General features: G+C 40.6%; 1 protein-coding gene across 1 annotated transcript in view; it reads right to left on the bottom strand.

Annotated features, from left to right (window-relative positions):
• Positions 1-519: 519 nt before the first annotated feature.
• col4a5 (collagen, type IV, alpha 5 (Alport syndrome)) overlaps positions 520-27,955 on the bottom strand; it is a 33,538-nt gene continuing 6,102 nt past the window's right edge. The window contains exons 2-49 of the mRNA XM_068307861.1: positions 19,552-19,608; positions 19,298-19,387; positions 19,058-19,102; positions 18,891-18,935; positions 18,711-18,773; positions 18,230-18,283; positions 18,105-18,131; positions 17,828-17,908; positions 17,536-17,598; positions 17,401-17,436; positions 17,185-17,226; positions 16,970-17,062; positions 16,724-16,777; positions 16,583-16,639; positions 16,367-16,411; positions 16,199-16,252; positions 16,047-16,088; positions 15,461-15,554; positions 14,412-14,699; positions 14,162-14,251; positions 13,963-14,033; positions 13,616-13,807; positions 13,364-13,532; positions 13,016-13,108; positions 12,818-12,922; positions 12,536-12,633; positions 11,965-12,115; positions 11,762-11,875; positions 11,451-11,618; positions 11,260-11,349; positions 10,852-10,998; positions 10,588-10,686; positions 10,338-10,427; positions 9,805-9,944; positions 9,587-9,713; positions 9,175-9,354; positions 9,017-9,067; positions 8,739-8,924; positions 5,362-5,495; positions 5,187-5,259; positions 5,001-5,072; positions 4,678-4,806; positions 4,419-4,517; positions 4,081-4,293; positions 3,816-3,993; positions 3,617-3,731; positions 2,776-2,948; positions 520-2,622 (exon numbers count right to left, since the gene is read on the bottom strand). Coding sequence (XP_068163962.1) covers positions 2,541-2,622; positions 2,776-2,948; positions 3,617-3,731; positions 3,816-3,993; positions 4,081-4,293; positions 4,419-4,517; positions 4,678-4,806; positions 5,001-5,072; positions 5,187-5,259; positions 5,362-5,495; positions 8,739-8,924; positions 9,017-9,067; positions 9,175-9,354; positions 9,587-9,713; positions 9,805-9,944; positions 10,338-10,427; positions 10,588-10,686; positions 10,852-10,998; positions 11,260-11,349; positions 11,451-11,618; positions 11,762-11,875; positions 11,965-12,115; positions 12,536-12,633; positions 12,818-12,922; positions 13,016-13,108; positions 13,364-13,532; positions 13,616-13,807; positions 13,963-14,033; positions 14,162-14,251; positions 14,412-14,699; positions 15,461-15,554; positions 16,047-16,088; positions 16,199-16,252; positions 16,367-16,411; positions 16,583-16,639; positions 16,724-16,777; positions 16,970-17,062; positions 17,185-17,226; positions 17,401-17,436; positions 17,536-17,598; positions 17,828-17,908; positions 18,105-18,131; positions 18,230-18,283; positions 18,711-18,773; positions 18,891-18,935; positions 19,058-19,102; positions 19,298-19,387; positions 19,552-19,608 — 4,959 coding nt within the window. The 3' untranslated portion in view covers positions 520-2,540. The remainder of the gene's footprint in view (positions 2,623-2,775; positions 2,949-3,616; positions 3,732-3,815; positions 3,994-4,080; positions 4,294-4,418; positions 4,518-4,677; positions 4,807-5,000; positions 5,073-5,186; positions 5,260-5,361; positions 5,496-8,738; positions 8,925-9,016; positions 9,068-9,174; positions 9,355-9,586; positions 9,714-9,804; positions 9,945-10,337; positions 10,428-10,587; positions 10,687-10,851; positions 10,999-11,259; positions 11,350-11,450; positions 11,619-11,761; positions 11,876-11,964; positions 12,116-12,535; positions 12,634-12,817; positions 12,923-13,015; positions 13,109-13,363; positions 13,533-13,615; positions 13,808-13,962; positions 14,034-14,161; positions 14,252-14,411; positions 14,700-15,460; positions 15,555-16,046; positions 16,089-16,198; positions 16,253-16,366; positions 16,412-16,582; positions 16,640-16,723; positions 16,778-16,969; positions 17,063-17,184; positions 17,227-17,400; positions 17,437-17,535; positions 17,599-17,827; positions 17,909-18,104; positions 18,132-18,229; positions 18,284-18,710; positions 18,774-18,890; positions 18,936-19,057; positions 19,103-19,297; positions 19,388-19,551; positions 19,609-27,955) is intronic.

A 27,955-nucleotide genomic window follows, 5' to 3' on the forward strand; every position in this document is an offset into this window, starting at 1 on the left:
CTGCCATCTGCTGGTCATCCTTTGGAACTCTCGACTATGATATGGGATGTGCCCCAGAGAATTACTGTCATGTCAATAAAATTCTGTACTGTATGTAAGCTAATTCCTTGTTTCAAATATTTCAAAACAATCTATTTATTTTTAAATTTTCATCCACCCAGATGTCTCTTTTGTAGTCTGAATATTTTTTTTTTGCCAAATGGATTGAAACCACTTTTGGGCGATAGTATCAAATCATATTTGGACAGTGAAAGGGAATCTGATTGGAACCCGATTTGCCTGCAATCTGAACGCAAGCCTAAACTTTGGGTTTCATGAAACTCATTGTTTTTGTTAATAATGATCTACAATCATCAGAATCAACACACTATTTTGAATAATCATTGGCTTTAGCATAAGGACACCAAAGAGCCTTTTTCACTGTCATTTCATTTTTAATGAGAAAACCTTGAATTGGTTAATCAATCAAAACCCAATAGTCCCTTTTAAATAATAAATTATTTCATTCATGTTGTTGTTTTTTTAATCCAGGACTCATCAATATCCGGATCTAATCAAGTTTCCTGAAAAAGTCAAAAAGCCTTGATGCAATAAACTATAAACTCCAGGGTTTATTTGATTGGTCACAAAAATTTGTCTAGTAGTTTTTTAAAAATGTATTTCTACATAGTTTTTGCAGTTCTAGCTTCACATATGAGACTTTGATTAACTTGATCTTCAATGGCAGTGACTCCTAAATGTTCCCTCTCAATTAATACAAGACAACACTTTGGACATAGTATTTATTTTAAAAGTTTATAACAACTTCTGGATAATATTACATGAAAAATTTAAAAAAAAAAAAAAAAAAAAAGAGGAAACAAATACACATTTTTTAATCGCACCCAAGGTTGACAAAATTAAGATTCATAAAAGCAGTTTTGAAAAAATAAAAATAACAATAAAATCACAGGAAAACATTTCTTTGTACCATAAACAGCTCTTGTAGACTTACAGTACATCAGGAGTGTTACACCCGATAAATGTACAGACACTCAAACTGGGCCGAGTGTCAAAACTTTGACCAATTTTGGATAAATATTCAAGCCAGCTAAAGTGGATTTTAAGATTTCGGGAGGCAAAATGTGCACCAAAACCTCAGGCCCTCTTTTTACAGCAAAGCCCAGCACCTGGAAATGTTTAAAAAAAAAAAAACCACAAAACAAATATGACTTTTTTTCTAATCAAGGATCCGAGATTTAATTCAAATACTTTTTTTTTTTTTGCACAAATATCTGACACATTCCCCAATCATCAGACTACCTAAAAGCAAATCCCCTGTATTTCATCTGAGCATTTCATAATCCTACAAATTGAATACAAAAGATGGAAGCGAATGGCATCGTTAATATCATACAAGACTGTTATGTTTCAGGGAAAATGGCTCCGCCTGCTCAGTAGTTAGCTTTATTTATTTATTTATTTGCTGAAATGCCTGACCTTTGTGAACAGTGAACAATCTCCCCACAGCCAAATAAAGTTTATATCTTCTTTTTTGCAACTATATGTTTATTATATATAAAATACTGTTTCATTCATAAAAGCCTTTCTTTTTACAATATCTGAGTCAATGTGAGAAATGGAGTGTGTGTGTGTGTGTGTGTGTGTGTGTGTGTGTGTGTGTGTGTGTGTGTGTGTGTGTGTGTGTGTGTGTGTGTGTGTCTGTTTATGTGTGTGAGTGTGTGAGCTTAAAAGAATGTGGAAAAAAAAAGTATAACAAAGACGTGGTACAGATTCAGGACCTATTAAGCTAAAAATAGAAGGTGTTTTACACAATATACACATTTAATTACTTACAAAAAAAAAAAGGAAGAAAAAAGGGGCTGGTTAGAAGCGGGCAAGGTTAGTACCATCAAACGAAACGTTAAACGACAGGAAAATGATGGGAAGAGAAAGAGAAAGATTGTGTGAATGAAGCGCTGGCAATAAAAAAAAAGGCAGTCAGTCTCACTAAGGAAATCTCGTCGTCAGTGCATCTCTTATCTTGGATGTTCAGAAGTCAAAGTGCCGATTTGGTAGCAGTGGAGACCGTCCACTCCTCATCAATAAGGCCCCAACAAAACCGAAACAGAAGGAGCACTTCTGTCTACGAATGGCTGTACAGCATCACATCGTTGTTGCACCAACGTCACATTGAGATCAAATGTTGGGGAAAGAAAGAAAATAAATGAACAAAAAAAAAAATGCACTTTTTCTTTTTCTCACACATCCATCGTGGCACCATTTTTTTTCTTTTTGCTTTCATTTTGAGGTACTTCTTAAGAAACAAATAGTAAGTGTAAGATTTATTGTCATCTTGTTGTTGTTTTTTTTTAGCTGTGTTGCACAGTAGCACCATTGTTTTAGTTGTAGTTTCTTTTTCTTTTTTTTTCTGGAAGACAATGCGCTGTTGGAATTCCATCTTGTCACCACGACAACCGTCACTGTGACTCGCCCCACTTGTCCCCTGTTATCCGCTCATCTCTAGGGCGTCCGCGGGTCTAGCTGGATGCCGTGTGCTGTTACGTCCTCTTCATGCAGACTACGCAGCGGCTGACGCGCGTCCGTAGGTTACCCGCCTTCAGAGTCTCAGACTGGGGCTTCCTGTAGGAGCCGAGAGTCAAGGTGATTAATATGTGTCACTTAACCTACAAAAACTCTCAATTTATTTCAGCAAACCCTGTTTATATAAATGTTTGAAAGTGAAACAACTAGTCGCCAAAAAACCGATCACTGATTGGATAAATAGATCCATACCTGAACATCTCACTGGGCTCTACAGTGGCTAACCAGAAGCTGTAGGAGTTGCCATAATAGTTGCACGTCCCTCTGCCGTGGCACTCTATGAAGGGAGCGCTGCGGAACTCCTCCAGACAGGAGCCGGGGGAGGCCAGAGCCTGACCGGAGCCCTCTGCACCCGCGCTAGTGTGCTGAGAAACAAAGGGAAGACCAGATAAGTATAGTACGAGAAAACCAAGATAGGAGTATATTCATATATGCACATGGTTAGATGGAATATCCAGGTATTAAAACAGCTGAAATGCTTTAGCATCGAAAGTCAGCGAGGCTCTGCCAAGATCTGTGGTCGGCTAGTGCATGTGTCATGTGCCCCCCCCCCACATCATCTTATGTCGCCCGCGAGAGCATAAAGAGTGTCAAAAGTGTGCTTTGACCAAAAACTACATTTCCCACAATGCAATAATCAATCCCATTTTTAATGTTGACAAAAAGATTTTGAACAAAGTTAATGTCCTAACTTGTGTTTGATGCATTTTTTTTCTTTATTCACTTAGATAGTTTGATCCTTGATCGATCAAATTACATGGGTTTCATAACCTGACAAATTAAAAGGCTTTATGATATCACAGAGAAACAAGTAAACATATTTTTTCTGTAACTTGAATGAACAATAAATTTAGAGTTATTCAACATTAAAAAGTATAGTTACATTTATTTTACATTATACTGAGTTACACTTAGTTACATTTATAAATTAAATTTGGCCCTTTCAACACTAGTTTTAAGGAGGAGAGATAGGGCTAAACATGTAGTTGTTAAGATTACAATTTAATTTTCATGTTAAAGTGTAGGGATTTACCATCATGAAAGAATATCCTATCCATAGAGCTTCCCAATTTGAAGGGCAAGTGGGAATCTGGATGGTCTGACTGTGGACTGCGATCACCATGGCTGGAGCTTCACACACTGCACATCTAGACACAGAGATGTAAAAATAAAGACTCATTCTTCCATAGTTAAACCTCTTAACTCAAATCTTTCTTGTTCTTCATCCCTACCTGCTGATGAAAGGCTTGATGCTCTCTCCGGTGATCGGGGCCATGGACATGGGCATGGGCTCGGGTGTGGACAGCCAGTAGGAGTAGTCGTTGCGGGAGGCAAAGTTGCAGACGTTGTTGATGTTGCAGAACATGAAGGGCATGGTGCTGAACCTGCGCAGGCAGCTGCCGGCCGAGCCTGGAGCGGAAGGCAGAGGACGATCATAGTAAAAAGTGGAACTTCCTGGTAGACCAAAAGCTCAACCAACCAGAAATCCCTTCATACCAAGGTCCTGTCCGTGCGCCCGCTCATTTCCCTGCACGTACAGCAGGGAGTATCCGTCGTAGATGAGATTAGTTCTGTCGGGACAGAAGGGGACGTCTTGACCCTGGCTGTGCCGGGTGATGAGGAATCCATGGGATGCAGATGCTGATCCTGTAATACCAGGAGGACCCTGTGGTCCGTCTGAACCAGGGGGACCAGGGTAACCACGCTGACCTGAACACAAATGTGAAAGGAACGTTCTCACAGTTAGAAGACATTGAGTTTCTACTTTAGAAGGCACTGATATACCAAAGATGACTTGAGATGGTTTTTGCATGTCTGATTTGTGATTCGCTCACCAGGCTGACCAGCGGGTCCGTTGTCTCCCTTCCTGCCAGGTGGGCCACTAAAGCCAGGAGGACCTTCTGGACCAGGTTCTCCAGGTTCACCACCCTGACCTGAGTGCATTACAGTCCTCTTTGTTAAATAAGCGCAACATAATCTAATACTAAAATTATATTTTGGGAATATAAGATTTTTAAGAGATTATGTGACTGTTAGAGGAGGACGAAGAGAATTTAAGCTAGCATTGTTCACACTTATATCAGCCTTGCTCACCTGGAAGACCCTCGCGGCCGGGGCCACCAGGGTTACCCCGACTGCCAGGCTGGCCCTGTGGACCTGGGGGTCCGCGCTCTCCCTTCACCACAATGGGAGTTGGAGGGACACCAGGGTCACCAGGAGGGCCTAAAGGTCAGAAGTCAGTTAGAAAAAACATTTTCAACATCAAAATCATTTTTATTTAAGAAAATACTGGATTTAAAACCACTAAGAAGTATTGACGCTGATGATTTATGATGGTGCAGTAAATCATATTTCTGTATCTCTTCATTCTGTGTTCACTGCATAAGGAAGCTGTAGATGTGTAAATGTTCACCCACCACTTGGTCCGATATCTCCAGGATCACCAGGAAGACCATTTCCACCAGGAATTCCTGAATCTCCCTTTGATCCTGGCAGAAAATACAAATGGATTTTTAGGCTTTGCTCGCAAAAGGTGCATAACATCAGATTGGAATTACCGAAAAGACAAAAATGAGAATGCTTCTACAGGATTGTGGACTCACCAGGGAATCCTGGAACACCAGGCAGACCAATATCTCCCTTAATTCCAGGAACACCAGAAAGACCAGGAGAACCCTGGTAAAAAAAAAAAAAAAGAAATCCCCAATTTAAAGTTTAAAGTTTTGATTCAAGACTCAAATGAATCACACACACACACACAAAGAAAACATGTCTCACAGGGAATCCAGGAACACCAGGATCTCCTTTCTGTCCAGCGAAGCCCGGCTGGCCAGGAGCGCCAGGAATACCCTTTTCTCCTTTCACGCCACCACTTCCGGCGGGCCCACGGACACCCTGTGGGCCAGGTGGACCTTCATAAGCAGACATCAATAGTTAATAAAAGTACAAAATGAGAAGAAATAACGATAGATTTTTTTTTTATTGTCACCATAGCTGGAATAGGGTCGGTTTCCATTTATCAATCATAAAGCAGGAAAGTGTTTATATAAAAAAAATGGTTCACATCCACTCTAACGAAAACTTGGTGTACAATTACATCACATTATTCACAGAAAATTATTTCATGCTACCTAACATGAAACTGAAGACTTTCTTCCCCAAATGGAAAATGTTAATATTTATTTAGATATACAGTATGATTACATTTTGCAATGTTTCTAACCGTACCTTCAGTATTTGTCACTAACGTACTGAAAACATACAAACACTCTGGAATTAAAGTCAGAATTAGTATCATCAGTTTAGATGAAACCAATGCAGCATCTTTTCTTTTAGTTATTTGTTTACTGGATTATGAGTAGTGCTGAGTGTCCAACCTGACCTGCGGAGCATAGATTTGTTAAAAGAACAGGATAATAATAAAAAATGTAAAAAAAAACACAACAACAACCCAATTTTAAATAAAATGTACAAAACCATACATTAAAACCATCAAACCGCTGAAGTCTAACCTGGAAGACCTACGGTTCCCAGAATTCCCAGGAAAAGTGGAGCCGGGTTGATGGCACAGGGCAAAAAAGAAGAGGAGGTTTAGAGAGAAGCAAGCATCAGTCAGAAACAGTCAGAGATATTTTGTCTGTAGCTATCTACAGTATGTATGTAGGAGGTGTTAACAATATAAAGCTACCCTGGACATGCTAACAACAACAATAACCAATCAGCAATCTCAAACCTCAACTTATTCAAGTAAATTTCACCTACAAATGACTGGGTTTGTAGTGCCCAAATCCCACCAAAACTTTTTGATGTATAAATTTAGACATATAGTGTCATTATATAAATGTTGCTTAAGCCTGAGTATTTTTGATTTGCTGTTCTAATGAGCTTTTTTGCCTAAATTTAACCAAAGTGCCTCAAATTTACAGTAAATCCTCTTGATAGGACTAAAACTTTAGTCTGCTGGGTGAAAGTTGCATGTACAGCCCATTCATAAATAAAAACCACAATGAAGTCCGTTCATACTAGATGTTTTCTGACAAACAGAAAAGCTCTAGAAGGTTTCCAATGAGAAAGATTTATCGTGTTTCTGGATGAAAAGATCCATATCAAAAAGACACATTGGGAATATTTTGGGATTTTCGGAGATGCTGGTGGTTGCACTAACAAAACATTTAAGCTACAGATTATTTATTATATTATATATTATTTATATATATATATCCTTTATAACATATTTTTTACTTCAATACAAACAATAAAAAGTCAGTACAGAACTAGAATAATTACCCAGGTGGAAAAAAAAACTCTTTACAGGTGAGTTAGTTACATGGTGTGTTTCTGAGGACAAACTCCATGATGCTATAACACAATCTACATGTTAGGCTTGTTTTGAATGTATCTATATGTGATCAAGATAACATGCTAGTCGTGCCAGTGCACGACCATGAATTTTAAGGGTGAAACATTAAAATTTCTTACTTGTTAACAGGTGAATTAATCTATCATCAGAGTGCGTAGACAGTGAAAGTAAAGGACAGCAATTGAGAAGAAATAGAAAGTCAAAAATTAGACATTGCAGTTTTCAGATGAGATTTGTTCCTGTTTCATCATGTGGTGGGGTTAAATAAGGAACGTGCAGAAGAAGTCTGGATGCCGTTGATCTGACCTGTGGGACCTGTGGTGTGCCGGATACGCGTGTCATCGTATGAAGAGGCGGGGCCACACCACAATGGGTGGGGCCAAGCCACAGGAAACAGGGGGTAAAAGGTCATAGTTTTTACAATTTTGTCACATTGATATTTTTTGCTAGCGTAACACAGTGGTGGTGTGTGGTCAGTGACTTTTTTTCTGTTTAATATGTTGTTTTACGGTGAATTTGAACTTGAAGTCTGTTCTGTGTTTATTGATTCCTAAATGGACATCAAATATTTCCAAATTTAAAGATTTTTTAAACTTATTAAATTAATGAATGTTGTACCACTCTTTCCAGAACTGTATTAGACTTGTTCTCAGTGTGTGTTTGTGTGCCGTTGTCCATGCACATGACTGATTGGTGGGACAAAACATAAAAGACAGCGGAGCCAATTGCAAAAGTCAAAGCTCTCAACTGGACTCTGAGCAGATACTGGTATTATTATTATTATTATATCTAAAAAAAATCACATACAGAGATGAGAGATACTTTCTTTAGTGCCAAATGTTCTCTTTTTGTTGTTGTTTCATATTTTTAAAAAAAATTCTCATAGTTAGTTTCTCTCTCCAATTGAAAGTGACAAAATTGAGCACATTTCTTAAAAATTGATTAAACACAACTACCCGGAGCTCTATTTTTAAGATGCAGTTGAGAACTTTTAGGTTTGCCCAAGCTCAGTTGTTTCATACCGACATAAACATAAAATGAACACAACCACAAAGAATTGACAAGTGTGTTTCTGTTACAACGGTGGAGACGATGAGCATCCACATATTAACATAATTCAGAGCTGTGGAGAAACAGATAGATTATACTTCCCCCATTACTGGATCAAGAGATGAGGGGCAAAAGGGTGAGGAGGTGTGAAAACATAGATTTAAAAAAAAAAATGGATGAAGAAAAATAAAGTGCCTTCAACTCATGCTTAAATTTGGGAGTCAAAGCCCAGTGACAAACAAGTGAAAATGGAGATTTTGTTTCCTGGTGAAAAGAGATTTGGCTGTTGTAACATCCGTGCTCAGTGTTCTTGACAATGACTGGACAGGTGGCGTTCAAACAGTGAAGCAACTCTTAAGCCATTGGTGTAGACTGGTGAAACAACATCCCATGCAAATCAACTGACACGGAAATGATAGCATTCACATTTAAAATGCAGTTTCTGCCATCTGTTGTCTGGTTTTCGCTGGTTAGGTAAACTAAATTTCCATAACCATCCTTCCTCAGCACTTTACTTTCTTTGAGTCTGAATCTGTAATACTAGCACTTTGTTTTGAGAATGTCACATGATTATTTTGCATGCAATCTGCATTCTCTGAAATATTGTGAAATTTAGTTTTCTACCTTTTATGCAGTCATGTGTACACAATGAGTACACAATGACTAAATCTAGTCAAATACTATGAGAACCAGACAGCAGTTTCTGGCAGTGTAAGTGGTTTATTTCTAAGTCTAAGTGCTTTACCTGCTCTTCCAGGAGGTCCAGGTGGACCTTGGAGTCCTTTGGGGCCTTGCAAAGCTTGTCCCAAAGGCCCAGGAGGGCCTGGGTTACCTGCAGGGCCAGGAGTGCCAGGGAAACCAGCCTCTCCTTTAGTGCCAGGGAAACCGGGAGTGCCAGATGGGCCGGGAAGACCTGGATCACCCTTTGCACCTTAACACAGGGGAAGGGATAAAGTAGAGATTGTTAAATTTACTGTACAGAAAATAAACAAAAACAACAACATGCATTGGATGAGTTACTACCTGGCAACCCTGGAAGCCCTGCTGCACCGGGTCCACCATAACCAGGAAGCCCTGGAGAATAAAAAGCATAATAAGCAAAGTGAATCCAAAGTAAACATTGACATAAACTTAACAAATGAATTTTCTGATTGTAACTTCATACTGGAACGTTGACTTACCTGGCTCTCCTTTGATTCCTGCTGGTCCTGGGATCCCATCACGACCTGCTTGTCCTTTCTCTCCTGGCAACCCTGGTGGTCCTGAACGGCCAGGTTCTCCTGGTCTACCAGGGGCTCCTGAGAGACCAGGGGCGCCCGGTCCACCGTCGAGACCCTTTGGACCAGGGATACCAGGAGACCCTTTTGGGAAACCACAAGAAAGAGATTGGTAAATTAATTTTGCTTAACTTTGCTGGAAGTCCAGCATTAGCTAAAAAAAAAAGAGCATGAGCATCAAATGTCTGATGTTCTGACAGCAGAAGTTCTGCTACCCTCTCATTTCTGTTAGCATGTACTGTGGTGTAATTGCCGATGTTATACAGTCCTGACAGCCTGATGTTTCCAGGCTGCTGTGGTCTAATGATGGATTTACCTTGGAATCCAGGCAGTCCAGGGTCGCCTTTTTGGCCTGGTCCTCCTGGTAAACCTGGGAGACCGGGTGATCCTGGACCTCCTTTCAGTCCTGGACTTCCTGGGAATCCTGGCTGGCCTGGTTCACCCTTCAGAGATATGAATAAGATGAAGCACAAACTGAACTTTGCATCTTTGAATTCCTCTGAAATCTGAAATTAAACTGGTTTTGTCTTCCACCTTGGGTCCAGCTAGTCCAGGTGGCCCAACTCCAGCAGAGCCAGGTTCTCCTTTGGCTCCAGGGAAACCCGGTCCCCCTGGTTGTCCTGGTGCTCCATTTCTTCCTGGCTGACCTGATAAACCCTTCTGTCCCGATGGCCCTGGGGAGTAATTTAAGTTTGACATCAGCAAAGACATCAGGATTTCATTTAAGCCACATCAGTTTAACTAAAAACAACACACAATATTTTATCTTAAAGAGTTCTTCATCAATAAGGTATGGCCTACACAAGACTTCAAAAAAGAAGTCCAAAATTTTAAATATGAAATGGAAAATGTGAACATTTCAATATTGATTTTGGAAAAAAAATAGCTGAAGAGCTTAAGAAAGTGTAGGTAGTCCTCAAGATGTGAACATCTGACTTACAAACATTCGTAGATCAAAACATCAGTGCGCCACCATATCCGACTACTGTAGTTCCAATTTATACAGCAACTCATGCTGAGCAGCAAACTATTAACGCCCGTAGATTAAGATTTTATGTCAAACTAACCTGGGAATCCCATTTCTCCCATGTTTCCTTTTGATCCTGGCCCTCCAGGACCGCCAGGGGCTCCTGGGATGCCAGGTTCTCCCTTAAGACCTACAGCAAAATGAACAAAACATTAGAAATCCATTTCTATGAACATGTGTATGTGTGATGAGTGTGTGTGTGTGTGTGTGTGTGTGTGTGTGTGTGTGTGTGTGTGTGTGTGTGTGTGTGTGTGTGTGTGTGTGTGTGTGTGTGTTGTGTTTACCCATACCTGATGGTCCTGGTAGTCCAGGGCGTCCATCTGATCCTGGCAGTCCAGGATCACCAGAGAGACCAGGAACACCTTTTTGGCCTGAAAGACCTGGATTACCTGTGGACCCGTAAAGATAAAAATAAATTAAGATTCATTAATTAATGGTAATTAAATATGTTTAGTGCTATATTCAATTTATTGTTTTCCCATATTTGTGACTTTCTCTAGTGATCTCAAAAAAATATAGTAATGATTCTGAAAAGAAAATGAAAAGGTATTTACCTGGTAATCCTGGCTCTCCTTTGGTTCCCTTTGTGACCGATGGTGGCAGGCTGGCTCCTGGAGGTCCCTGGACACCAGGGTCACCTCTCTCTCCCTTAACGCCAGAACCACCAGGTAAGCCGTCTCTTCCTGGGAACCCAGCTTCACCTGGAGGGAGAACATGAGTATCCCTGTGATACATTTCAAAACAGACACTGGTGGAAATTCGCTTCAAGACTTCATTTGGGTTTTTTTTGATGAATCTAAAGCTCTAAATGTGTATTTCCAAATGTTTAAAAATATCTGTGTTAGAAACATATTTCTTGTTAGGCCTATCACCGAACATAACCTGGGGCAGACTACGTGTGTCATCTGAATACAAGAGTCACAAGTGATGTATGACAAGTGTGTGTGTATGTATGTGAATACCTTTCTGTCCAGGGCCACCGGGCCCTCCTGGGCCTCCTGGTCCTCCAGAAGGTCCAGGTGGTCCCATGGGACCCATGTCTCCTTTCAGACCTGCAGACAAAAGAGAAAAACAACAAGTTTAGGCAGAAAATGAACAGATACTCCTCCATTGTAAACAATCGTTATCTACTCTGCATTCACATATATTTTACCTTGCAGTCCAGGCAAGCCATCCCGACCAGGTCCTCCAGGAGGTCCTGGGGTTCCAACTGGTCCTGGGGAACCTGGGAAACCAGGACTTCCTCTTTCTCCAGGCAGACCTGGGATGTCTAGTCCAGGTGGACCGGGGTCTCCCTTTCCACCATTTGATCCAGGGAATCCTGGATGCAGGTTCATGATGAGTTTACGGTTTGGATGCAGGACAAACATTTGAACTCTACGTTATGAAGACAATTTCAGAACAATGTGATACACAAAGCGTGCAAATATAGCAAAAGTAAGACTATTTATAGTCTTATTTTACCTGGTGGTCCCATTGGGCCAGGGGGACCAGATGGACCAGGGGGCCCCAATGAGCCGATGGTGGGGGATCCAGGAGGACCACGAGCTCCAGGTATACCAGGTGTTCCGGGCTCACCTGAGTAAAAAAGATGCTTGTAATTTTCACGTTACACACAAATTACTCACACCCATAAACTTGACATCTGTGAGAGAACTGCGCATTACCTTTAGCCCCCGGAGCACCATCAAATCCATATCGACCAGGTGATCCTGGGGTGCCAGGGAAACCAGGATCTCCCTTTGGTCCAGAGAACCCTTTGTTTCCAGGTACTCCTGGTAAACCTGCGGGGCCGGGAAGACCAAAGCCAGGCTCACCCTGTTATAAATAGAAGGAAGAAAAAAGGCGTCTTCATGTCAGACAGGTAGTTATTTGATGTATAGGACAGCATGTGAGACACTAAGCTGTTTCTTCCATAGGTGGGATTCTGATTCAGCTCATTTAAAATTGAAATTGAAAACATATACTCTCATCTTTTACAAATTTGTAGTCATATAAACAGAAAGAACAGGAAACTTAGACAAGGAACTTTGTTTTAGTAGCCAATGGTGTTATTTTAGGTGTTATTTTAGGGTCAATGTTAAGTACATGTTGGCATTATGAGTTTTTCATAGGGAGCTCAGGAAAATTGTATTACTATTCTATATGATTTCACGTACAGGAAGTGTCTGAGCACACCTTGGTTATCAGAATTATTTAGAGATCCATTTATAACAAAATATTACATAATGGGCCTACCTTGAGTCCAGGCAATCCTGGCTGGCCGGGAAGTCCGTCTACTCCTGGTCTTCCTGATCCTCCAGGATTTCCCGGCTGGCCAGGGATACCTGGGAATCCTGTATGGAAAACAAAATGAGGGAGGGGGCAGAAAAGACGGCAAAGATTGCGTGATACAGGTTGCTAAGAACATGTAAACAGCGTGAAGAATAGACATGACAAAACTGAGTTGGGGATGTGAAAGTGAAGAGGATCTGAGGATATAGCTGATAAGACAAGCAGGTTAGAATGGGGTATCTTTACCTTTACCACCTGGGGGTCCAGGGAGTCCAATACCTGGGAGTCCAGGTTCACCCTTGCCTCCTGGTATACCAGGGAAACCAGGTTGTCCAGGCTGACCTGGACTACCTGATAACAGATAAGTACAAAAAAAAAAAGAACAGTGAGAAACCCTAACACGACCAGCGTCTTTGAGTATGGGTCATTTGATGTGTGTGTTACCTGGTGAGCCAGGGAGTCCTGGTTCACCATCCTGTCCTCTGGGTCCTGATGAGCCCTTCTCTGCCACTGACAGGCCTGGCTCCCCTTTAGCACCTGAACGGGAAGAGGTGGATGAATTCAGCGAGCAGATAGACGTCTTTCAGTTTGTTTTATAACAGTAAAAATGAATGTGTAAGGTATGAAATGACACCCTGAAGAAATACTGCTAATTATGGGGATTTCTCTTGAATGTAGATTTCCATACAATTCAAAGTGAAACAAAAGAATAAATCACAAAATCTCTACTACAGGCTAAAGCAAGAGAAATAAATAGATTATCCGCATATAATTCTGATATTGCCTTCTTACCAGGTACACCTGGAGATCCAGGTCTTCCTGAGACACCCTGAACTCCTTTCTCTCCTGAAGGCCCCTGAGGTCCAAAGCCAGGGGGCCCTGGAGGACCCCTATCTCCTGGAATGCCAGGAACACCTGACTCACCAGGGGACCCTCGTTCTCCTTTGCCATGTAGAGCGCCCTGTTGAACACGTTTTATTTTGAAATGTGACACGGACAGAACAATCGATCTTAATGATGAATTGCTGAGTGAAAACCACCTACAGGAGCTCCTTTGGGCCCTGGAGAACCTGGTATTCCATCACGACCGGGACGACCCTCCAAACCGGGCAGACCGGGGGACCCGGGGAAGCCGGTGTCTCCCTTTTCTCCCCTGACACCGCTCACTGTCACGGCATCACCAGGATCACCCTTCTCTCCAGGGAATCCTGAGGCCCCCGGGGGACCAGAGGAACCCTGGGAAGGAAATGAAGAAGGCATTGTTGGTAACATTGGATTGGTTGATTTTCATGTTTTCACCAGATTGTTCTGGATTATAATCCAATGAATATGTGTTCTAAGATGATATGCTGTGATTCCAGAGAACATCTCTCCAACAGACCAATACTCACTGGGGGGCCAACGGTACCAGGTGTTCCTGGAAATCCTCGGTCCCCTTTGGCACCTGTTGACCCAGGAGCTCCTGATAGAGGAGAAAAATGTATGGATGCAGTAATATTTATTCAGTATGTTACTGTGCACTATTGATTTACATTGCACAGTTAATGATGATGTATATACATAACATAATTTTGTCTTTCATGGGCTTACCAGGGTATCCGGGCTGTCCTGGAGGTCCTTGTTGTCCAGGGAGACCAGTGGTACCACCAAAGCAGTTCACACAAGTGTCACCCTTCTCACCTGAGACATCAACAGATCACTCTGGTCAGGGTTTTCTTTGACTGTTTCATATCTAATTGACTTCTACATCTTCATATCATTTTACTACACATGATTTTATTCGCTTTGATATTCTTTATGCAAACAAAACAGTTGCTGAACCAACACCACAATCCCACACCTTTCTGGCCGTTCTCTCCTGGGTATCCTCTCTCTCCCTGGAGACCAGGACGACCTGGCTCTCCAGCAACACAGTTCTGTCCTCCTGAGGAAAACCCTGGTGGTCCTGGGAGACCTGGTGAACCCGGGGAACCACTTGACCCTGGACGCCCTGGAGGACCTGGCAGGGACAACCCAGGAGCACCTGTGTCTCCCTTCTGACCCCTCTCTCCTGGGAAGCCTGGTGCTCCTGGCTGACCGCCGCCACCAGAACCTGGAATTCCTGGTACTCCTTGAGGTCCTGTTAAACCTGACAATGACATGAGAACAACATCAAAATTAAATAAAAAATCAGTTTCAGAAAAACTTTTATTTTAATTTTATATTAGACCAAGAACTCTATTATATTATATTGTATATGTATATACAGTATATACAGTCAAACCTCGGTTTTCGAACGCTTCTGTTCTCGACCAAATTGGTTTTCGACCAGAAAATCCGAGAATTTTATGTCTCTGAACTCGACCAAAATTCGGCTCTCGACCAAACCGAAAGAAGCCTGAGCCTGAACCGAGCGTACCTGAACGCGACTCACTCGGGAGCCGAGCGAACTCGAATGCCCAGGATGCTTCCTCCGTAGCGCATTCGTGTTCAAAGTTCGATAAGATATCTTTTATTAAAATAAAACACAGTGACTATTTCTTCCCCTTTATATTTATGGTAAACAGTATACAGTGCAGTTTATGGTGTAAAATGTAAAAAATGTAATGGGAAAAATAGTTTCGGATTTCGAACAACTCGCTTTTCGAACGGCCTTCTGGAACGGATTATGTTCGAAAACCGAGGGTTGACTGTATATATATATATATATATATATATATATATATATAGATATAGATATAGATAGATAGATAGATAGATAGATAGATAGATAGATAGATAGATAGATAGATAGATAGATAGATAGATAGATAGATAGATAGATAGATAGATAGATAGATAGATAGATCTTTTATGATAAAACTAATGTTATCGTCATTATTGTTATTGCATTTTATGTGACATATTTACCTGGTGGTCCTCTGTCTCCTTTGATTCCAGGTGATCCGGGGTACCCGGCTTCACCTTTAGGACCAACCGTACTTCCTGTCTGTCTTCCAGTTACCTGGTTGGACAATTACAAATAAATTCAGAGAAAGATCCCATTCAGCTTAACTAGTCAAAAAGAATTGTATGCCATTTTAATCAAACAAGAAAATAAAATAAAATAAAGAAATAATAACAACTACAATCCAAAAAAATTTGATTTAAAGCCAATGAATTTGGATATTGGGAAATTGGGTAATGCTACCACCTAGTGGTTATAACGCTGTACTGAATGCTATCTAATATTGTTCTAGGGTGTTTTTAAGCCTTTTTAGTTAGTGGGGCTTACACTAGCCCCTAGACAATATTAGCATCTTCCATGCAGTTTCCTTGGCATGGATTACAATTTCTGAAGGTGATTAAATGACTGATGATTCATGGAAAACAAATCCTAATGCATCAACAGATTCAGGATAGTGGAATGCTGCTGACGGTGCCTGGAAAGATCTATAAGTAAAAGTTGAAATAAGATGATTTTACTTTAGTTTTTTAATAAAAGCCTGATACACACCACTCCTGGTGGGCCCGGGAATCCACGATCGCCTTTTAGTCCCTAAAATGAAAGTGACAGGAGAAATTATTAAGATCCATGGCTTAGAATCACCATTTGACTTCGAGCAAACTGCTTAAAATCAGTTTTTAAATAAGTCGGAGAAAACTTACTCTCTCGCCATCCCTGCCAGGAGGACCTGGAAGGCCTGGTTCTCCTTTGCTTCCCTGAAAATGAACAAATGTCAAGTAAATGTAAGTAAATGGGAACTGGCTTGTTCTGTAAAAAAAAAAAAAAAAAGATTTCCAAGGACATCATAAATAGTTGTTTTCAAAACCTACAGGGAAGCCTGGAGTACCGGGGTCACCATCTTTTCCTGGTTTGCCCTGAAAATACATGAAAACATCAATACAAAAAAAGAGATATTATTGCACTTGGATAATTCCAAGTGTTGTCTTGAGAATTAAGTGTTAAACGCAAACAGTTGGGATCAGGGAGAATAATGCGTGTGCTGACTACACAAGACATTTGTATTTATATTTCAACTGTATACTGACTCGTTTGCCTGCTTCTCCTGCTTCTCCCTTTTCTCCTTTGGCGCCACCTGATGGACCCTAAAATGAAAAGAAAGCACAAGTCAACACCATGCAAGGTTTAACTTCTTTAACATTTTGCCTGTAGACCGCCATGATGCTTACAGGAGGTCCTGGAAAGCCTGGATCGCCTCGGGAGCCTGGAAGTCCTGGGTCTCCCTACAGAGAAACATGGCTTTTTATTAGCATATTGGACATCGATTCTCAGCCGCACATTTGTTCAGCTCTAGTTTTTTGTTGTCAGTTTAGATCTTAAGGAGATCTGCAACAGCATATTCATGAAAGTATTGACCTTTTTAAGACACTGAACAACGACAGCAGAGATCCTTAAATCTAGCTTGGAAGCATTACCTTGTCTCCTCTTTGAATCTCCGTCTCAGGCGGTCTTTTCTGTTCTCCGACTTGGCCCGGAGGACCAGGAGGTCCTGGCAGACCTGGATCACCCTGATTCACAGACAGGGATATAAATAAAATTAGGTTTACATAGAACAGATGAAGTGAAAAACATAAAGAAAGAGGAGCCTAAGGTGAAGAACTTCAGAAATAGGTTGTAACGCATTCTATACCTTCTCTCCTTTGGGTCCTTGGAAGTTCAATCCCATGTTTCCCTGTTGGAGAAGCCGTTACATGATTAAATGGGGGTCAGAATACGTTAATAGTTAGATAAGAAAATGAAGAAGAAATGAGGTGAATTCATCTCCTCCTCATATGTTTGAATGAAATGATAACAAAATAGGATTTAAAATCTATGCCTCCATTTACTCATCGGTGTTTGAACTCACCTTTGGTCCGGGAGGACCAGGAGGACCTGGACGACCCTAAGAAATGATTTAAAAAAACAGCAATTACACTGCAGTTCTTTTCAAAAATTGCTGCTGTTCAGTTATTTATTCATGAGAAATAAAACACTTGTTTACCTCATAGCCTCTGGGTCCAGGGGGGCCGAGTGGACCTTGCAATCCAGGACCTCCAGGAGTTCCCTGTAGCGTGAATACAAACAATAAAAGTTTTAAATTAAGTTAATGTAAATTATTGTCCTAAGATGCTTGATTATAATTATTATAATTATTACATAATCGCTTAAGCCTTTTTACAACAGCAAAAGCAAATAACTTAGATTTGATATTCTTGGACATGGTTAAATAAAGTTTAAAGTGGGTTTGAATAATTTTATATGGAGCTCTAACAGGAGCTCTAATTCTAACTCACAGGAACTCCTGGTAATCCTGGTAACCCGACGGCTCCTTTCTCTCCAAAGCGGTTTGTTGAGATCACATCACCTGGCTCTCCCTGCAAAGGAGAACGTAACCATGTTACAAAATTTTAATTCGTCAGTGGCTGCTTTTCTCCAAATTAAACATAACAATATTTGTGGAAACAAGAAAAAAGGAGTAAAGCAGATATCAACAAATAAATTGTGGTTTTAAATCACATTTAAAAATCAAGGAGAAGGTTGTCTCTCCCTATTGACTGACTATTCACAAACCTTTTGTCCCGGAAAACCAGGTTGACCCTAGAAAGGAGACAAAAAAGACAGAAAACAAACGTGTCAGGAGAGCCATCGTAACAAAACAGTCTGATGAAGACTTCTCTTCATCTCTACAAACTCACCAGCTCTCCCTGCAGTCCAGGGTTCCCTGAAGTTCCTGGATAACCCCTCTCACCCTGGACAGACAAAAGAAAAAAACCTTGAATGCACAGACACCATAAACCTGATGTCAGGAAGGGCATCCAGCATAAAAAACTTTACCAAACAATACTGAATTTTCATCTAAGAATGGAAAAATGATGACTCACCATCATCAGAAATAAACAAAAAAAGGTTAAAAAAAATGACTAGTGTAAAATATTCATTGGTAAAAAGAAATATCTGAACTTTCCTTAAAATCAAACCGACTTGTTTTAGATTTTTTGATTTTCATTACTTTTTATTTGAGGCTTTTTTAGCATTTCACTCAAGACTGCGATATCAAAACCTTTTTCTGATGGTTTAACTGTCATTTGCCACATATTATTTGAATATTTTTTAAAAAGGTAATCAAAATTTATTAAAACTACCTAAGTAACTTAAGCTAGTCATTTTATCTGTTACCTTTGTACCGTTGCAACCAGCCACTCCTCTTGGCCCTGGAGGTCCATCTTGTCCGGGCAGACCCTGGTAACAGGAAGTAAACCGGAAGTTACATCACACATGCCACTTTGGGTTTTGGTTCAGTGTGGCAATAGAACAATGAATTACTGCAGAGCGATTTTAGATGATGGGAAAACTCACTGGAAGTCCTGGAGTTCCTGGAAATCCTGGTAATCCAGAAGGCCCCTGGAAGAATAATAATATTTTTTTTAAAAAGGTTTAGCTTGCAGTTTACCTGTAGACTCAGTTTAGATAGGATCTTTGCTCTATAATGTATAATACTGAAGGACAAGATTTTTAATACTTACTCTAATTCCTTTTGGACCAATTGGTCCACCAGGTCCATCACTGCCCTGCAAGGAAAAAGCTTGAACACTGATAATTTGCCTCATTCAAATTTCCTACTGTTCTGCGCTGAAAGTTCAAACTTTTGAAAATGGACGTTCATTGTTTCTAACATCACACTTTAACTTTCAAAGCTATAAACTCTTCCCTCATCCGTACCAGAAATAAATCCTGAACTTGATTCATGTGGAACCTGAACTCACCTTCTCTCCTCTGGGTCCGATCGGCCCTTCCGGTCCGGGGAATCCTGGTACTCCTGGCTGTCCGGTCAGACCGGGAAAACCCCGCTCTCCCTGCAGACAGTAACGCAGATACAGAACCATTTAATTATAACTTACACTGTAGTTACAGACAGACCTTAACCCTTTGTATTAACCATTAATAAGTAGACTGTTTACTTTTTATAAATAGGTTGTAGCAAATTATAACAGAGATGTTTGTGTTAAATGGAGTCTACCTTGGCTCCTTTCACTCCACTGCAGTCACATTTGGATCCAACACATCCATGGCAAGCCTGAAAAAGACAGATGTGCTTATTGATCATATGTTCGTCTTTTTATTTTTCATTTTTAGTTTAATTTCACAAAATCTTGCTGACGACAAAAGACTTGCAGACCTCAAAAATATAGATCAGAATCAAACGAAAGGTTATTACAATGCTCCAGGTTTTTAAGGGGGAAAAAAAAAAAAAAGCTTCTGCTGAAAATGTGGAAAATATATTTGCATGATAAAATTCAATGTATTTAAATGTCAGAATTCTAGACATAAAGTGACAATATTAGTCTAAGACGGTTCATGATGACGTTTAAGAGCCAGCAGTTGTTTTCTCAGTTAAAATGGATGGCCACTAGAGGGCACTCCATCATTGTCCTACTCTTCAGAAAGCAGCTCTTCCCACAGAGGAGGAGGAAAGGTGTGCCAGTGTGTTTGCTGATGAGATGATGAGTGAGGGGTCAGTGAGGAGCAAATAACAAGCAGTAACAAAATAAAAAAAGCTTTTATCTGGGATTTATCTCTCCAAACTCTCCAGTTTTCTCAACAGAGGGGTGAGAAAGTTGTGGAGTGGAAGGAAAGAAGGGAGGGATGGGACTGGCTGTACCGAGCTGCTGATTAACTTTTCCCATGCTTGTTGACACAGCGGATGCCAGAAGGGCATCAATCGCACGCATGCCAGGCGGTCAGGTTGTGAGAAAGATGGAGAGGTCGGACCGGTCAGCGTTCTTCTGTAGCCACTGAACCTTATTATATGTTTGTGTTGATGATTTCAAGGCTGTGACTAATTCAAAGTGGAGTTTAAACTCCGACATTTCTGCTTAAACGATTGGTCAGGGGGAAAACACTCTTAAAAAGTTCATGGCATGACTTTTGTTTGAAAAAACTTGTAGATTATAATAGAGTTTTACACCTCGATGTGGTAAAAGAGGAGATGGACTCATCAGTTTAAATTCAATCCTTGTTGAGGGTCGACATTTCTTCTTGTTTCGCGTTTCGCCAACAAAACTTGAGTCACTGAGGGCGACTGACTGATTTCCTAACAAACAAAAACAAGAATGTTATTTGTAGGGAAAAGAAAACTTTTGGAGGGAACACTCAGCCCAGGCATAAAAAAAAAAGACTCTAGTTGCAAAAGTACCACATTATTAAAAAAAAAAAAAAATAGGGAAAAATATTAGTAAGTCAATCAACTGTAATGCAGCAGCGTAAATCCTGTGTGTTGGGTCTTTCCAGTGTGTGTAAGCTGTGACATAAAGACATCAGCTCTCCCATGTGTTGGTCTGTATTACGTTACCTCACATGCCTCTGGTGCATTTCAACACTCCCTGAAGGCCTCCCTACAACATGTTGCACTTTCATTGACAAACACACCGCAGGGATTACTGGAATATAGATGTACGACGGTGTCTCTCTTTGAGTGGGTATGAATCAGGGTGACGTCATAATTTACCCCTGTGTCTCAGATCTACTGTTGAAATCTATTCTGTTAATTTTTTAATAAAATTCATTTAAAAAATTTTTTTTTAAATGTTGAATTAAGTACTTAATTAAAAATAAATGATATTTAAATGCGTGGATGTGACATTTTTTGTCTTTTTATATTTATATATATATATATAGTCAAACACCTCATTCCTGCTTATGAATACGTACAGGGACATTACACGTCACATTCTTGTGTGTGTGTGTGTGTGTGTGTGTGTGTGTGTGTGTGTGTGTGTGTGTGTGTGTGTGTGTGTAGGTGTGTGTGTGTGTGTGTGTGTGTGTGCGTGTGTGTGATGTATGTTCAGTTAAGAAACAGGTGTTAACCACGTTAACCGCAGACAGACAGATTATTGAAATCCTCTTTCGTCACACAGATCTCCATTCTGATGAATGAACATAAGATCAAGTGCTTGCCTGTATGAGGCTGCTTCTGTATTCCTGCATGGCCCTGAGGTTTGAGCAAGGCACTATTTACAGTCAGAGTTGTGAGTTTGATTCTGAATTAAATTATGTTGAGTTTACACAGGATACCTTGTTTGCAGTAAACACGCAAAACGAGTACAAACTGGAGGAATACTGAAGAATTGCATGTCTGAATATGTTTGTGCATGGGTTGTCAAGTGTGTGTGCATGCGTGTGTGTGTGTGTGAGTGTATGTGTGTGTTTTTACAAGCTCTGAAGCTCCAGATTAGCCTCTGGTCTGCTTCAGCTCAATACAGTCTGCGCTCCCACGCCCAGGCCTGCAGCTCACACACACTCTCCTCATCCCCATCTCTCTCTGTCTCTCCTCACCCATCTGTCTTTATGTCGTCTCTCCACTCATCCACCCACCAACGACATGCGTTTATCCAGAAGACCATGACAGAGCACATCTGCTTTAAGGAAACTTTAAATCACTCAGCAAACTCTCATAACCAAGTCGATGGAAGGTCACACTTTACCTATAATGACCTTGATTCCTATCATCAGAATAAAATAACGCTATTACAGTTTTCAGTGTTCCTGACTGACAAACTTCACCACTTACACATATTTCTTACCATCTCCTTCCTTGCACTGCTGAGCTAAACAATTTTTGTTTTATCTATTTAATTTTTTAACTTTGCTGTCTTGCGCATTATCTTCTGACCTTTCAGATACATCCTGCGACCCCTTGTGGGGGGTCCTGAGCCTGAACGTCAGGGGGAGGGGAAGATGGTGCAACAGCTTTACCCACGGTTACATGTGCTAAATTGACCAACTAATTGGAAAAAGAATGTTTCTCACATTATAAATCAATTATATTGACAGTTAAAATATTATACATTCCTAATCAATGTATCATGCAAAGTTAAGCATGTTTGGATTATATAGAGCAACTTTGCAGAATGTGTTATTACATTTTATTTGCTGTAAACTGATGCGTTTCATGGAGGTGTATTTACCGCTAATCTGTTTCTCCTTTGGGCTGAACTAATAGATGGTACGGAGCTGAAATGAGCTGAGTGTGGTTTAAAAACCTGCCTAAATACAGCCTCTCTCTCTCTCCCAGCGCTGTTCAGGCCCTCTCTTTATCCACACAGCACTGCCGGGGCATGTAATCCACTTAGAGAGGTCACTGAGTTGCAGATATTTGCTCCACTCTCTCTCTCTGTATCGCTGTTTTCACTTTCTTTATCTTTTTCCCTCACTCTCCTCACCTCCGTTCCACTTTTTTTCCATCACGTCAGCGTCCTGATCACGCCTGGGGGAGGGAGGGCACAAACGACTCATGCATTGAAATCTGCACGCTAAACAGGTGGAAATAGGACAGGTAACCCAAGTCCTGCAAGCTACTGTCAACATTCAACAGATAAAACTTGATGATCTCAAAGAGTAACTCCTGTAAATAAAGTAAAAGTTCGATCAGCATTCATGTGGTGCAAAGATCTTTTGTATTACAGAAAAAAATAACTGGAAACTTGTGGTTCCTGTAGATAACTTGAGGTTAAATCATTAAATTCTGAGCTAATGATTAGTCATTATTACACATGTTCAATTTGATGTTCCTTCAACGTCAAAAACTGCATCTACAGTTTCCTTTCCACGGTTTTCCATGCTAATATTATATACTAAATGCTACCTCCAGATAAGATCTGTCAATTTTAATAATTAAATTGCACTAAAATGATGAAAAATGGCTAAAGGCTGACTTTAAAAAAACAAAATAAATTGCATTAAAAGATAAAAAGGATCTAAATGTTGTAGGTGGGTGAGGTGAAGGGGAGGAAGAGGAGGAGCGAGTGGAAGACAGCACCTGGGGATTAGACTGGCGAGACTGAAATTCCCCTGCTCATCACAGACTGATGATTAGACACCTATACCCCCTGCCCTGGATAAAAATACACATATGCATACTGCAAATTGACAAAATACTCATTAACAGTACACATAGCTGCAAATACTGAAGTACCATGAGTACATTTCTGTCTTTTGAACATCATTAATACAAAGTCTGAGCACAGATTTGATTACTTGCAATAGCTTCCGCTATCCAACTGCAGTCAGTAACCGCAAAGCAAAACTAGTACCAACATGTTTGCACAGGATACAATCACACAATTCTTGAATGTTTTTGGTTTTGATGCTAGTCTGCTATCACTTATCAGTTCAAACTGCAAACATTCGAGCAGAAATAAATAAATGAAAGCCATCGGTAACCAAGTCTTAACACACGTCCGTGTATTTAGTGAGTAGGACGTTACTGAGTTGTCTACCTGTGAGTACAGCAAGATATTTAAATTCATAATTCACATAAGCCCCATCAAACATGTTTCTTTGCTGTTGAAACTTAAACAAAAAATTCAGATGTTTTGCGAGTTGGTAATCACTATTGAAATTAATAATCCATAAGGTTCAAATCTGGTGTTTTTGTTTTCTTTAGTTCTGTATTTCACCTCCAACGGTAAAATTTTCTTGCTACAACCATCATGATTTCACGGCTCAGCATCCATATTCTAATCTTAATCCTAATCATCATCCTCATCATTATTTATGGGTCAATAGTGTGTTTATGCAGCTCTGTTCCCATAATTCCTTTCATCGTTGTTGGACTTTGAATATTTCAAGGTGCTGACGCTCCAAGAGAGTCAACTAAACCAAATATTTTCACTTCCACAGAAACCCACCCATGTGTGTGATGACAAAACGAGTCTTTAGAAGAGGAAGACCCCCCGTTTGGAGGACCCTGCGTCTCGAACACACACATGCCGGCGTACAACAAGAATTCCTCTGATATTCCTTGGAATTCTTTTCTTCCTAATGCAGTTTTATCTTGTCTTTTCATTTGCTTTAATGAATGTTGACCCCTGTGACCTCACACTGACAGACGCACCGATTATTTTTGGTACCTCCTCCAAACATACGATTCATAAAAGCAGTTTTTTGCTAATTGTGGGTAATTCAAACACTACCTTTATATTTTTTTTACATGATTTTTTTTTCGTGTCTTGTGTTTTTCTTAATACTAAGTGACTCAATCGATCACTGATGTGACTATTATTAGTTTGACTGTCCCATTATCAAAGATCCTCTCCAAAACGTAATAAATTCTTCCACAGCATATGACGCTCTCTTCCACTCAGTTTCAGGCTAATTTGTCATTTTTTTATTTGTTATTGACAGAAATGTTCACTCTAGAACTGAACGGATTTGTTTTGGGTTTGTTTTCTATGTAAGATGTTTAGTTATGAACCTCCTTCTTTGTTCTGTGGATAATAGATCACTTTGCTCCTGTTGGGCTTTAGGGATACGAACATTTGCAGAACATCACAAGTGTACTGTACACCTGTCAAAACACACGTGCATTTTCATTTCTCAACTTGCACTGAACCACACATGAAACATGCACCAAGGGGTTTCCTGCTGTCCTAAATGAGGGGACAAATGAAGACGTTGGCTCCACATCTTTCCTTCTCACATGGACACCTTGCAGGGGAGAATTCCCTAAATCTTGACCTTACAGATGGGACTCTATCTAAACATTTCCTGAAACCGAGAGGTAAACACACTCTCTGCATCTGTGTGGGAAATGAATCAAGGGTGAGAACACCGGACCTGATGAGAGGGTTTTCACTCCCCAGATCTTTGTTTGCTTATCCAGGTTTTAATCGGTTCAGCTGCAGTCATTTTCTGAGGAATTTTAAGAAGCTGCTTCTCTCAAAATCTATGAGATTCAGGGAGAAGCTGACATTTTAAATCATAGTCAAAACATATTGAAAACTGTTGGAACTGTTTCCTGTTTCACCTTGAAGCAAAGGTTGTTGTTTTTTTAAAAGCAATTCCTGTACATTAGTTATGTTTAATCTAGTAAATATTAATTAAAATCACAAAAATAAAAGTGATGAGGAAGCAAAAAATAATGGTGAATTTTGAAGTTTTGAAAACCAATCAATCTGTGCAGAACGTGCAAACATACACCGCTGATCGGTGCGTGTCGCTGTCCTCATGTGAATCCTCTAACTAGAGGGCTTGAATTCCTTCCCCAGGGGAGACATGACAACCCGACCTCGCCCAGCCCTACCCTGCTTTTGGACAGGTTTAGACACGCCCGTCCGCCTCTCCCTGCAACGCTCCACATACATCACCACTTGGCGCGCTGCAATGTAGCTACGGGCAACAAGAAATTAGAGAGGGGGGAGAGGACGGTTGCCAGCTGAATACCTGGATATGTGTAGCCTGGGGATAGACTGAGACAATGCATGGAAGTAGGGGGAGAATAAAGCTAACAAGAGAAAAGGTGAGAACTGAAACATATTGAAAAATACATCAATATATCTGTGTCACCAAAAAACGTAAAAAAACCCACCTTTAAACATAGATATTTAGACATTTATGCAAACTTCCCAGTCAAAAACCCTTCTTACTGAAGATATACAGTATTGCTATTTAGCTGAGTTGCAGCTGTGCCTCAACATTTACCCAGAAGGCACTGCTGTAGACAAAACAAGATAGAAGTGGGCGTCTCGATTGTGCTTTTGTGATTAAGGGAAACACAAGACCCTTCTGCGGATGTTTGAGATGTAAAGTGGGATTAGGAGCCAATGCAAACACACTCTTCTATTTGGAATCGGAGGGCAGTGGGTACAAAAAGGTTGTGGTTAAACACAGATTTTCACCTGAAGGGTATATCTTCTAGTTTTCAGGGTTGATTGCCAGATTTTAGCACAAGCTGTATGGACTCGCTTCATAATCCCTGTTCAGACTCATCCCGAATGTCCTCGATGGGGTTCAAATCAGGGCTCTGTCAGGCTCCTTGATGCCAATCTGGAAGATTATTTTTGATACACTTGACTGTGTAAAGAAGGAATGGGGGACTTCCAGAACTTCTGCAACGTTCGATTAAGTTGCAATACGTATATTGGCACCCCGAGGATAATAGAGGACTACAGGGGTGTCCACATACATGTGGCCACGACATATTTGTGTTGTCCTTTCACTCCACCTGTAGTTCCACACCTTCACCACAGGTAGGCGACTCACAAGGGGAGGAAACAAACAGGAAATGATGATGACAAGCATCCCAGTCACAATAAAGAGACTTCAGGCTAAACATTATTTAGCCTTTCATGAACCAAAAAAACAAGACATTTGAAGTCAGGCCAGTTTTTTTGCTGCAACCGCACGTAATTTAACACACAAAATGGAACACCCGGGTTTGAGGGGGCGTGTTCTCCTGCAGCGGTTTGATTCTCTCAACAAGTCCCGAGCGCCTGATGGGATCCGGTGAAGAGACAGGTAACAGCAGGATCCTGCCCTGTGATAACATCCTCGCTCAGGCAGCCTCTGAGACATGACACAACAGAGTTCTGCAGCTCATCTTTTTCATTCTCTCTAACCCCCCCACCAACTATCTCTTCTTTATCATCTTCTACTTTCTTTCTGTGCAGCGACAGAAGTCAAATATTGCCCTAAAAAGTTTGGGGGGAACTTTAACGGATACAGTCCGCCCTCGCCCATTCGCACATCAACGCTCTAGACTTCACCTCATTGCAGATTTTTGGTAGGCAGTCGCATGATACACACAATCATTAAAAAAATACTCCAATAAATCAGTCAAAAACAGAACAATCCTGGGGGGGTTTGTACCAACTCTCCTTAAAAACATCTCTAGAAAGATAATCCAGGTTTAAAGGAAGATAAAATCGAGGGAAAGAAAACAAACACTTTGTGTTTTGGATTTTTTAGATTTTTTTTCTATTTTTATCTAGCAGCAGCCAACTTTCAGCTGTTAACTGTTAGGAACTAGCTGGGAGGCAATGAGGAATATTTATCAGCTAAAAAGAAAAATCTCTTCTTGGTGGAGACCAAAAATGGAGCTAAAAGTGAACGTTGGACTTAAAAGACATAAACATAACTGCTAATGATATTTGCTGAGTTGCGGTTTCCAGCTGAATAAAATCTCCCTGACAGCAATAAAACTACTTGGATAAAGTTTGGGAACATTCTGGCATCAACATCTCGCCACATCCGCCAACGCTCCTGAGAAAATTCCAAGAGGTTCTTGTCCAGAGAACACACACCACTGCTGAAAGGTGTGAACAAGGCAAACGGAACTATTTTCATATCTCATCCTTAAATTAGATGTGACAGCATCTGGACAATCATATAAAAGACATCGCAGTAACTCTATACTTCAAAATATGTAAAGAAGCAGTTGAAACGACGGACTCGCTCATGACATTTGGCCCGCCGCTTATCCCATGTGGTTTTTGGGGGAGCCCCGTTTCCTCTGCTGTAACGTGATGAAAGAAACAGGTGCCCAAAAAGAGAGAGAGAGAGAGAGAGAGAGAGAGAGAGAGAGAGAGAGAGAGAGAGAGAGAGAGAGAGAGAGAGAGAACACTAGAAAGAAATAGTGAGGGAAC

Source organism: Antennarius striatus, chromosome 23 (genome assembly GCF_040054535.1).
Source record: "Antennarius striatus isolate MH-2024 chromosome 23, ASM4005453v1, whole genome shotgun sequence".
Taxonomy (NCBI): domain Eukaryota; kingdom Metazoa; phylum Chordata; class Actinopteri; order Lophiiformes; family Antennariidae; genus Antennarius; species Antennarius striatus.